Below are 12,325 nucleotides of genomic sequence, written 5' to 3' on the forward strand. Positions count from 1 at the left end.
GGTTTGAGCATTGGCCCGCTAAACCCAGGGTTGTGAGTTCAATCCTTGAGGGGGCCATTTAGGGAACTGGAGCTAGTGAAGGCAGGGGGCTGGACTCGATGCCCTTTCGAGGTCCCTTCCAGTTCTATGAGAGAGGTATTTTAAAATATCATATTGCCTCTATATAAACCCATGGGACGCCCACACCTTGAATACTGCATGCAGATGTCATCGCCCCATCTCAAAAAAGATATATTGGGATTGGAAAAGGTTCAGAAAAGGGCAACCAAAATGATTAGGGTTCTGGAGCGGCTGCCATAGGAGAGATTAATAAGAATGGGACTTTTCAGCTTGGAGAAGAGACGCCTAAGGGGGGATATGATGGAGGTCTATAAAATCATGCCTGGTGTGGAGAAAGTAAATCAGGAAGTGTTGTTTACTCATAACACAAGAACTAGGGGTCACCCAATGACATGAACAGGCAGCAGGTTTGACACAAAGAAAGGGAAGTATTTCTTCACACAACCCACCGTCAACCTGTAGAGCTAGTTGCCGGGGGACGTTGTGAAGGCCGATTGTATAACTCCGTCCAAACAACAATGAGATACTTTCACAGAGGATAACTCTACCCGTTCCTGTTAGCCAAGCTGGTCAGAGAGGCAACCCCATGCTCTGAGGGTCCCTTAACATCTGACTGCCAGCAGCTGGGAGTGGATGGGATGGATCACTGGATACTAGTCCCAAGCACCCTTGCTTCCCAGCTGGGCATCTGAGATCACCTCCCCCAGGCCCACCTCTGTCCATTGTCTTCTCTCCAGGGAAACCAGGCCCCTGGGCCTTCTCTCCCCTCTTCTGTCCTCGGGCCGGAACCGGCTGGTCCGGTCACTGGGTCCTCTCTTCGCAGCCCATTGTCCTCCCACTGGCCAGAACCGGCTGCAACTCCTGAGCTGGGTCACCGGTCGCTGGGGTCTCCATCCTCCAGGCCATTGGCTGGGGTCCCAAGTTCCCTCTCTGGTCCTCTGTAACCACAAACTCCCTCTCCCCTCCCCTCGTTAAACCAGTAACACCCAGGGACACTGAGTCCCACCCCGTGGGCATGCAAACCATCGGAAAACAAGACAATCCCCCACTTCGTCACAGGACCGTTGGTCTGATCTAGTAGGGCCGTTCTTATGATTAATTCCTTGTTTCATCAATTCCATCAGTTACAGACTAGATCTGTGTCTTCTGCCTTAAAGGCTTGGTCAGCAGTTAGAGGAATTCCTGAGAAGTTGGAAGTGTCTCTTGTTAGTTTATTAATTACAGACAACACCTGCCTCTCAGCCATGAGAAGTCGTCTCTCTCTGGGCTAAATCAATGGGGCCAGAGGGAGAGGATACACGATCCATGAATAACGCGCTACGGTCCAGTTAAAATTTGATGGCGGCTCCCACACGGTTCAGGGGGCCTGAGATGAGACCAAAGACTCCCCGGCCCCCCGCGGGATTCCAGGACCAGCATTAACCCTTTCGCACCTGCTGGCGAGCACTGCAGCATACAAGGGAAACTGAGGCAGGCTGCAGCCTGCTGAAAAAGATAGCGGAAAATTCCCCGCTGGCTCATGCAGGCGGCACCCCCCCGGATCGGGCCCCGTGGGCACGGTCACGTTTTGGCTGGTGGGTTCTGGGAAGGCGGATCTTGAAGACTCTCCTCTTGGGAGGATTACGGTAGCACCGAGTGCCCCCCACAGCTCAGCTAGGCAAAGGGAGGATCATATACAGATGGGGAAACTGAGGCCTAGCCCCCCCCACCCCCAACCACTAGACCCCACTTCCCTTCCAGAACTAGGGAGAGAACCCAGGAGTCCTGGCTCCCAGCCCCCCCTGCTCTAACCACTAGACCCCACTCCCCTTCCAGAGCCGGGGATAGAACCCAGGAGTCCTGGCTCCCAACTACGAGCCCCTCGTGGCGCAAGTAAGGCATCACCTGAAGCAGGATGGGCGACCGTGTTCTGTGTGGTCGCTGTACATCCCCGGCAGATTCTGTGTGTCCTGAAGGAAATGGGGGGGGGGGGCGATCTGGCTGTGGGGTTCCCCCTGGCCGGGAGGGGCCCATGGCCTGACCTCTCACTGTCCCTCGGCAGGACACGGGGCTGTATTACCATCGCTACCTGCAGGAGGTGATCAACGTGCTGGAGACGGACAGTCACTTCCGGGAGAAGCTGCAGGCGGCTAATGCCGAAGACATCAAGGTGAGAGAGACGAGACGTGGGGCCTTTCCCCTCTGGGGGGCGCCCTATCTGGCCCCAGGGTGGGCTGGCTGGGGACGGGGCGTGTCTTTTCCTGCCCCAGGGTGGGCTGGCTGTGGGGCGGGGCATGGGGAAGGGGGCGTGTCTTTTCCTGTGCCCGGGTGGGCTGGCTGTGGGGCGGGGCATGGGGAAGGGGGCGTGTCTTTACAGCAGCTCCTCCCCCTTGTCCGTGGCAGAGCGGGAAGTTGAGCAAGGAGCTGGACTTCGTAAGCCATCACGTCCGCACCAAGCTGGACGAGCTGAAGCGCCAGGAGGTCTCCCGGCTCCGCATGCTGCTCAAGGCCAAGATGGACGCCACCATGGAGCAAAGTGAGTGGGGAGCCCGGACGCCGGGGGTCCTTCCCCAGTGCTGGGAGGGGATGGGGGTCAAGTGTGTGTGTGGGGGGGGGGGGGGGCTGGGAGAACTCGGGTACTTTTCCCAGCTGTGTTAGTGGTACCTGGTGAACTTTCACTTTTCCCTCCCTGCCTCAGTTTCCCCACCTAAGCAAGGGAGGATGGGGGCTGGAATCCCCCAGATGGGGAATGGCCCTATTCCCTGCTCCCCTGAGCCAGCCAGTCCCTGCCCTGGGGCCGGATGGGAGCCAGCGCCCCCTAGAGGGGACAGGCACCGTGCCCCATTCCCCACCCCCTGAGCCAGCCAGTCCCTGCCCTGTGTCTCCCCAGACGTGCAGATCGATCACCTGGGGTTGCTGAAGCAGTTCGAGCACCTGGACCCCCAGAACCAGCACACCTTTGAGGCCCGCGACCTGGAGCTGCTCATACAGGCGGTGGGTGCGGGGGGGGGGGGGGCGGGGGGGGGGGGGGTTGGGAAGGACCAAATTCTTGGGGGGGGAAGGGGGCAGACAGGGAGGGGGCAGCAAGGGGGTTTGTGGGGGGAGTTCATCCCATCCTCATCCCAGATACAGTTATGGGAACCCCCCCTTGTGCGGGGAGACCCCCTCTTGTTAACCCTTTCACCCCCACGTGGGGGTTCCCTTGGGTCCATTCGCCCAGCATGGGGTGGGGGGTAGAGGGTGGGGGCTGGTGAGTCTGCCCCCGAGGAAGGGTGGAGAGACCGTGATGTGGTTGGGTCAGAGCAGGGGAGGCTGGGAGCCAGGACTCCTGGGTTCTCTCCCTGGCTCTGGGAGGGGAGTGGGGTCTAGTGGTTAGAGCGGGGGGGGGAGGGGAATGGGGGCCAGGACTCCTGGGTTCTCTCCCTGGCTCTGGGAGGGGAATGGGGTCTAATGGTTAGAGCAGGGGCCCGGGGGTCAGGACTCCTGGGTTCTCTCCCTGGCTCTGAGAGGGGAATGGGATCTAATGGTTAGAGCAGGGGCCTGGGGGTCAGGACTCCTGGGTTCCGTGCTGACGGCCGCCCCTCCTGCAGGCCACCAAGGACCTGGAGAACTACGACGCGGCCCATCACGAGGAGTTCAAACGATACGAGATGCTGAAGGAGCACGAACGGCGCGAATACCTCAAGTCCCTGGATGAGGAGAAGCGGCGGGCGGAGGAGGCCCGGTTCCAGGAGCTGCGCCAGAAGCACAAGGAGCACCCCAAAATCAACGTCCCGGTAACGACCTTTTCCCCCCCCCTGTGGGGGGCTGGGTTCACCCCCAGCTGGGCAGGGGGAGGGGGCAGACAGGACATGGGAGTTACCTGGGGAACTCCTTGCTACAGAGTGTGTGTGTGGTGGGGGGGGGGGACCTGTTTGTGGAGGGGTCACAGGTCAGCGTTAATCTGTAGAACTCCCTGCTTGGAGGGGGGGTTACCCCAGAGAGCCCACCGCTGTGGGGCATGGGAGGTTAGGGGGGTTGCCTGCCTCTGTCCAGCTACGAGCCACTAGAGGGCACCATGGAGCCAACGGCCAGGCTTGCGCTGAATTCACCTGCGGAACTCCATGCTGCAGGGGGCGGAGGTGGTCTCCAGTCGTGGGCTAGGGCAAGGGGAGGGGATTAGTGCACACCCCCCACCCCACCCCCCGCTCTGGGAAAATGTGGCGTAATTGCAGGGGGAAGTCAAGTGGGGCAGAACCTGAATGATGATTGGCAAGCGGGGGGCTTGGAGCCAGGAGACCTGGGTTTTATCCCCTCCTCCCCTTGATTCTGCCCCCTACAGGGCAGCCGAGATCAGCTCAAGGAAGTCTGGGAGGAGACAGACGGGCTGGACCCCAGCGAGTTCAATCCCAAAACCTTCTTCAAACTGCACGGTGAGGGGCCTATCTCCTGCTCCCCCCGCCCCGTGACACTCCCCACCCTTGTCCCAGACAGTTCAGAGTCCTCTGCCCAGCTCCCCGCCTCCATACGGGGCCAGTGCCCCCCTGCTGAGGTCACCCCAGGGGAGTCAGGCACATCCCGTCCTCTGTTCAGGGGATTTAGGGGCTGGGGGAGGGGGGCAAGCTTGGTAACACACTAGATCCCTTGGGGTGGGATGGGGGGGCTGTAGGAGGGAACCCCCCCCAAGCCACCTCTCCCCCGCAGCATTTTCACACAGACCTGACCATCCCACCCCATAGTGGGTGGAGAGAAATTGACAAACACACCCAACCCCCCCACCCCCCTGCAGCCCTTGGGCCCCCCTGCGGGGCGGGTGGGGTTTGACATGGGGACATCTGGCTCCTGGGAACTAGGAAACTTATCACCCGTCGGGGGCCACTGGGGGAGAGCGAGGTGGGACTGGCATCCCTAGAGGGGAAAGGCCCCATTCCCTGCCCCTGAGCCAGCCAGTCCCCGCCCTGGGGCCGGATGGGAGCTGGCGCCCACTAGAGGGGAAAGGCCCTGTGTCCCATTCCCTGCCCCCCTGAGCCAGCCAGTCCCTGCCCTGGGGGCGGATGGGAGCTGGTGCCCCCTAGAGGGGACAGGCCCTGCGCCCCATTTCCCCACCCCCTGAGCCAGCCAGTCCCCGCCCTGGGGCTGGATGGGAGCCGGCGCCCCCTAGCGGGGAGATTCCCCTGCCCCGGCTGCGCTCACCCCCCCGTCTGTTGCAGACACGAACAGCGACGGGGTTCTCGACGAACAAGAGTTGGAAGCACTTTTCACCAAGGAGGTGAGCTCCCCTGGGTGTGTCGGGGGGCCAGGCGGGGGGTGAAGGCCTGTGCAGGAGGGTCCTGGACTCCAGGGCTCCCTATTATCCTTCCTCCTGAACCCCAAGGGAGTGGGGGAAGCCGCCCCATGGCTGTGCTGGGGGTGGCGGGGGGGTGGGCAGGAGGGGTAGTCGGACAGCAGGGGGTGGCAAACAGAGGGGGAGTGTGTGTGTGTCGGGGGAGAGTTGGGAAGGGAGCTGGGATGGGGGGGTGAAGATGGGGGGGGCTGGCGGCAGAGGACAGGGAGGTGCTGAAGGGCAGATCTTCTGTGGGTCTGTATATTTGCGGGGGAGGGGAGCTAAGCTGTGGGGATAGCAGTGGGACAGGGTTGAGGAATGGGGCGGGGCTGACCTATGGGGGCAGGCTGGGTGAGACAGACTATTGGAGGCAGCGGTGGGATGGGACCGACGGGGCTGAGCGGTGAAGAGGATGCAATGGGCGGGGCCCTTGTGGGCAGCGATGGGTGGGAGGGGCTGAGCCGTGTGGGTGGGCAGGGGCGGGGCTAAGCAGCTGGGGAGACATTGATCAGGTGTCTCCCCCCAGCTGGAGAAGGTCTACGACCCCCGGAACGAGGAGGACGACATGCTGGAGATGGAGGAGGAGCGGCTGCGTATGCGGGAGCACGTCATGAAGAACGTGAGTGACACACACTCCCGGTGCGGGGGGCGGGGTCCTGGCCCTCAGTCTATTCTAGGGGGTCCTGGATTCCTGGCGCTGGCAGATCGGTGGGTCGCGGCATCTTCATTAGTGTTGGGTCCTGTGTGTCCATTTTCGGTGCAGCTCGGTCCCTGGAAATCCAGAAAGAGCCGTCTCCGGGTACCCGGCACGTTACCCGTCTCTGGGATGTTTCTCAATCAAGCTGTCGGTTCAGCGCGGCTCGTTTTCCAGCGAGCGATCCGCGTTGTCCGTAGTTCCCGGAACGCTTTCGTCCGTGGTCGGCTGCACTGTGTCCCGGGGGGTTCCTGTTTTTGGGGGGTCCCCGTTCCAGTGTGCTGCTCCAGTACCTGTTCTGGTCTCCCATGGGGCAGGGAGAAAAATCAATCCCCCATCTCGCCCTGCCCCCGCCCCCCCCCCCAGCACACACCCCACAGGGCCACAATGCCAGGGAGATGGGCACAGAGTTAGATAGAAAATTCCCATGTTGGGGCCCAGGATGGGGGACAAGAAGGGGAGTGGCTGGGGGGGGCAGAGGGAGGGGTAGCGAGTGCTGGGGGGCCCAGACCCCATCTCACTCCTTTATCTCCATCCCCCAAGGTGGACTTGAACCAGGACCGGCTGGTGACGCTGGAGGAATTCCTGAAGTCCACCGAGAAGAAGGAGTTTAACGAGGCCGGAGGCTGGGAGGTGGGTGTGGGGGGGCGGCTGGGAGGTTGGGATTTGGGGGGCTGTGTCTCCTGGGGTTGTTGGGCTCTCTTGGGGAGGCTGGGTTGGGGAGTCTGTATTGCCTAACGAGGGTGGTGGTGGAGGGGATGGGGGCTGAGTGTGGGGAGGTGAGGGGTCATTCCCGGCTCTCACCTCCCTCCCACCCCAGACGGTGGACGAGACCCAGGTGTACTCGGAGGCGGAACTGCAGCGGTTCGAGGCGGAGCTAGCGGCCCAGGAGGCGGAGCTTGGCCGGCGGGCGGAGCAACTGAAGCGCCAGCACCAGGACCTGCAGGAGCAGCAGGTCCGGCTGGACGCCCAGAAGAAGGAGTATCAGCAGGTGGGGGCGCTGCGGGGTCCCCCCCTGAGCGAGCCCCCCTTTCCCCACCCCCTCCCTTGCTCCATCCACCGAGGGGTTGGGGAGGGAGAGCGGCTGTGGGTCCCCCCCGGGAAGTGACACTGCAGGGGGCAGGCCTGTGCCCCTTGAAGTCGGGGGATGGGGGCCGCCCCCCTTCCATGTGTCTGGCCCCGCCGGGGAGTCGGGAATTTTGGGGTGGGGGATCAGCTGCCCCCCTCTCCCCCGCCCCACTGCTGTCATGGGGGGGGGGGGGGGTGGGCGGGGGGGGGGGGGGATCTGGTCGCAGTAGCAGAGTTGTTTCTTTCCCTGCCCCCCATGTATCTGTCCCCTGGTGGGGGGGGGATTCGGAGCAGGAGGGGGGCAGACACCAGCAATTCCCATCCCAGTGGGGGAGGGGTAAAGGCTGCCCCGCCTCCCCCATCAGCAGGGGCCAATGGGGGAGCAGGCCCAGGATTAACCCTTTCCTTCCCCCCCCCCCCCCCAGGCCGTGCTGCATATGGAACAGAGGAAAACCCAGCAGGGGGAGGCACCGGCGGAGGAGCTGAAATTCCAGGCCCAGGCCCCGCACGCCGCCCCAGCGGGTAAGACGACGGTTCAGGACTCCTGGGTTCTCTCCTAGGCTCTGGGGAGGCGAGTGGGGTCTAGTGGTTAGAGCGGGGGGGGGCTGGGAGCCAGGATTCCTGGGTTCTCTGGGAGGGGAGTGGGGTCTAGTGGTTAGAGCAGGGGGGGCTGGGAGCCAGGATTCCTGGGTTCTCCGCTCTGAGAGGGGAGTGGGGCCTAGTGGGTTAGAGCGGGGGGGGCACTGGGAGCCAGGACTCCTGGGTTCTCTCCCCAGCTCTGGGAGGGGTGGTGGATTTAGGGGTTAGAGCCGGGGGAGGGGGAACTGGGAGCCAGGACTCCTGGGTTCTCCGCTCTGGGAGGGGAGTAAGGGTCTAGTTGCTTCGTGCCGACCCCCCTTCTCCTGTCTCCGTTCCAGATCCGGCTGCGCCGGCAGCCCCAGCCCATGCCCCTGAACAGAACCACGTGGAACCTCCCCAGAACCAGCAGCAGACGCCGCCACAGCCCGAAGTCCAGATCCAGTGAAACCCTGTGTGAGCTGGACATCTGGGGGGGGGGCTCGTATTGGCCCCGCCCCTCCCCCTCTTGGGCCCTGCCCCTCTTCCTTCCCCCCTGGTGCAGGGCTGGGGTCCTAGTATAGCATCCAGGCCAGGGGCTGGGCTGGGCTGTCTGCAGTCCCTTTTTTGGCCACTGGGGGGTGACATTGAATCTTGTCTGTTTTCGGAGCGGGGCATTGGTTGGAGCTGGGGGCTTCCTGCCCCACTTCCTGCCCCCTAGTGCTGCATTGTGTTTCCCAGCTTCCCCCACTTGCCCGTGGAGGGTGGTGAGGGGCTGATGCAGTGCATGCTGGGTAGGCCCAGCTCAGTCTTTTCCCTTCCCCATCCCACACACTAGCAGGTATTCTGGAGGTGGAGTTGCAGTGCAGGATGGGTAAACCCCCCCCCCCCCCCCGAATCCCCATCATAGAAAGCTGCCTTGCTATTGGGTAGTGCATTATGGGTAACCCAGCCCCCCATCATGGAAATAGATTGTGCTATTAGCGCTGTGTCCCCCCTGCCCCACCCCACCACACACACACATGCCAAAAAGCCTCCTGCTTTTAGGGGGTGGGTCCTGGGTACTCCCCCCAGAACCCATCTCCCCGTGTTCCTGGATGGGGAGTTCGAAGGGGGAAGCACTTGAGGTTTGGCGAAGGGGTGTGTGTCTGTCTTGATTTGGGGTGGCAGGGAGCCCCCCCCAAAAAAATTCTCTCAGCTCCCACGTCTTTCCATATTGCTCGTGGGCCCCACTGCCCCCTCCACCCCCATCTTTGCTCCATCTCCCCACCCTGTGCTGCTCGAGGCGATGAAATAGATGAACCACCATCGTCCTGAGCCCCTGGGTTTATAGCACAGGGGGACAGACACACACACACACCCTTAAAATCCTTCATCCCCTGGCCACCTTCCCAAGCTGTGAGTGGGGTTCACTTGACGACTCCCCCCTCCAAATTCTAGCTGCAGTCTTAACGTCAGTAGAAACAGGTTCATTAAATGTGGGAGGGTGGAGCTTCCCCTGAGCGGGGCGGACCCAACCAGACCAGGGGCAGGGTGTGCGCAGACCCATGTTAGGAATTATGGGATGTGGCACCAGACTGTTCGAATCATGGGCATTTTGGGGGAGATGGGATGGGACCAAGACCTGGCAGGAGTTTGGGAGTGATCTGGTGGTGGTGGTGGGGTGGGGAATAGACCCCATGACACCCCTAGCAGCGCTTCCCAGCTGCTGTGGAATGAAACTGACCAGGCCCCTGGTGTCTCCCCAACTCTCCCCTCCAACTCATACCAGCTTTAGGGGTGCTCTGCTGTCCCCCCCAAATCCGCAGTCTCTGCCCTGCAGCACGGGGAGCAGTTGTGTGTGTCTTTCTGCCTCACTGTTTTCCCCACATAAAGGGATAATTTAAGACACAAACTGGTCTCATTTTTGGGCTGGCGTGGGGGGCTGCTTTTAGCCGGCATCGGGTCCGACTGAGACTGGGATCTTCTGTCCTGGGCTCCAAAGGATGTCAAAGAAGCTGAGAAAGTGATGGGGGGGAAAGGCCGGTCCCCAGGTGCAGTTTTTTAATTGGTTTGCTGATCGAAGGGAGGGGTTGGAGCCTGTGTGGGACTATTTTCTAAATCCTGCCCTACAATTCCTACCTTGTTTCTTGCATTTTTATCCCACTGCCCCCTGCAAATCCCGTGAGAGATTCTCCCATGCTATGAAAAAAAAAAATGTTTTTCACACAATGCACACAGTCAACCTGTGGAACTCCTTGCCCCAGGATGTTGTGAAGACCAAGACTATAGCAGTGTTCAAAAAAGAACCAGATAAATTCATGGAGGACAGGCCCAGCAATCGCCATTAACCAGGAGGAACAGGGATGGTGGCCCTGACCTCTGTTTGCCCGAGGCTGGGAATGGGCCACAGGGGACAGATAACTTGATGGTTACTTGTTCTGTTCACTCCCTCTGGGGCACCCAGGATTGGCCACTGTCAGAGGACAGGGCACTGGGCTGGGTGGACCTTTGGTCTGACCCGTTCTTATCAGTGAATATATTATGTTTATCAATGGAATTGAGATGCAATTTTTTACCCCTAGAAATAAAACCAATCTTGCTTAAAACAGCTCAGAAAATACTTTCCCTCCCTGTGATCAGCCCCATCCAATCACCTTCGCTTACATTTAAGTATTAAAAAGTTGAAGGGGGCTGGAGTTTTTTGCCCCCACCCCGTGGGGCCCCAAAGTAATTTTACCCCCATTCCTGCTGGTATGGCAGTGGGACATCCTGCACCCCAGTCCAGCTCCAGTACTCTGAGGGGGGGGTTCATGACCACACAGTGGGGAGAGACTTCCTATTGCTAACAGGATTCTTGTATGGAGCAGGAGAGAGACCCTGAACCGGGCCCTGGCAGATGGTGGTGGGAGTGTCGCCTTCCTGGGCAGCTGGGACTGTGGGAAAGATTTGGGGGGCTGTGGTGGAGAACCAGCCACACCTGAGCAGCACTGGGATCAAAGGGTTAACAGGACCCTGGGATGCATCAACAAGGGAACCCCCTGGAGGAGCAGAGAGGTGGTTTAGCCTCTGGATCAGGCCCTGGGGGCAATGCGCCCAGTTCTGGGGCCTGCAGTTACCAGGGGAGGTAGGGGCTTAATCAGCACAAGGCAGATTTCGGTTGGAGTTTAGGGAAAAGTTTCAGGCTCTAAGGGGAGGTCAGCGGTGGCCCTGACTTCCTGGGCAGGTGGGGGAGTGTGATGGGTTGGATCATGGAAACCCCCTTGGGAGCTGCCACCCAATGTGCAAAGACTACCTCTGCTCCTGTTTTCCCTGCCAGCTCAGGACTCCAGCACCCTGTCTTGCTGAGCCAGACACTCCCGTCTGCTCCAACACAGACCCAGGGTCTGAATCACTTGTCCCAAAGCTGCAGGTTTCGCTGAAAACAGCTCCCAGAAGTGTGCTTGTCGTTAGCACTGAGATGCCCAACTCCCAATGGGGTCTAAACCCAGATAAATCCGTTTTACCCTGTATAAAGCTTATGCCGGGCAAACTCAAATTGTTTGCCCTCTATAACACCGATAGAGAGATATGCACAGCTGTTTGCTCCCCCAGGTATTAATACATACTCTGAGTAAATTACTAAATAAAAAGTGATTTTATTAAATACAGACAGTAGGATTTAAGTGGTTCCAAGTAGTAACAGACAGAACAAAGTAAGTCACCAAGCAAAATAAAATAAAATGCGCAAATCTATGTCTATGCCTAATCAAACTGAATACAGATAATCTCACCCTCAGAGATGCTTCAGTAAGTTTTTCTCAGACTGGACACCTTCCAGGCCTGGGCACAATTCTTTCCCCTAGTACAGCTCTTGTTGCAGCTCAGGTGATAGCTAGGGGATTCTTCATGATGGCTCCTCTCCCCCTCTGTTCTCTTCCACCCCTTTATGTATCTTTTGCATAAGGCGGGAACCCTTTGTCCCTCTGGCTTTCCACCCCCCCTCACTGGAAAAGCACCAGGTTAAAGATGGATTCCAGTTCAGGTGACATGATCACATGTCACTGCAAGACTTCATTACTCACTTGCCAGCACACACAGATACAGGAAAACTCACAGGTAAATACAGCCATCTGCAGACAATGGGAGTCATCAAGATTCCAAACCATCCTTAACGGCCCACACTTTACATAATGACAATAGGCCCTCAGAGTTGTGTTTTATATTTCTAGTTTTAGATACTAGAGTGGTACATTTCTACAAATGGGATGATCACACTCAGTAGATTATGAGCTTTGTAATGATACCTTACAAGAGACCTTTTGCATGAAGCATATCCCAGTTACATAATATTCACTTATATTTTTATAAAACCATAGAGACTGCACAACGTCACAGGGAGGTTTAAGGCTTGGTTGGACTCGCTCAGCTCCGTTCTAGGTGACAGAGGTCAGCCCAGCTGATCCACGTGTCTCTGTTGGGCAGGGAGCCACTAGATCAGGCGTGTGTAATCAATGACTCAGGCCAGCCTTGGAAAGCGCTTTAAATGCCTACCCCGTGCCCATGAGTCACCTGCCAGGGCGCACAGTCTCTGTGCATCTTGGGAGTCTTCCACTCAACAACTGGGTGGTGAGCTCCTCCTCCAGCCAAGCCAGATCCTCCCCCTGGCTTGCACCCAGCTCAGGTCAAAGAAATCCAGGACAGGTCCC

The 12,325-nt window shown here is 59.2% G+C and overlaps 1 protein-coding gene across 1 annotated transcript; it reads left to right on the forward strand.

Annotated features, from left to right (window-relative positions):
- Window positions 1-2,101: 2,101 nt before the first annotated feature.
- Window positions 2,102-10,246, forward strand: NUCB1 (nucleobindin 1; the record flags this gene model as incomplete). Its single annotated transcript, XM_034791787.1, is given in 11 exon segments — window positions 2,102-2,209; window positions 2,443-2,575; window positions 2,930-3,033; window positions 3,630-3,815; window positions 4,361-4,451; window positions 5,229-5,287; window positions 5,868-5,960; window positions 6,579-6,668; window positions 6,856-7,026; window positions 7,529-7,625; window positions 8,021-10,246. Coding segments are annotated over 11 exon segments (1,239 nt in total), but the record flags the coding sequence as incomplete, so codon positions are not given.
- Between the last annotated feature and the right edge of the window lie 2,079 nt (window positions 10,247-12,325).

This window comes from Trachemys scripta, chromosome 16 (genome assembly GCF_013100865.1).
Source record: "Trachemys scripta elegans isolate TJP31775 chromosome 16, CAS_Tse_1.0, whole genome shotgun sequence".
In the NCBI taxonomy this organism is placed as follows: domain Eukaryota; kingdom Metazoa; phylum Chordata; order Testudines; family Emydidae; genus Trachemys; species Trachemys scripta.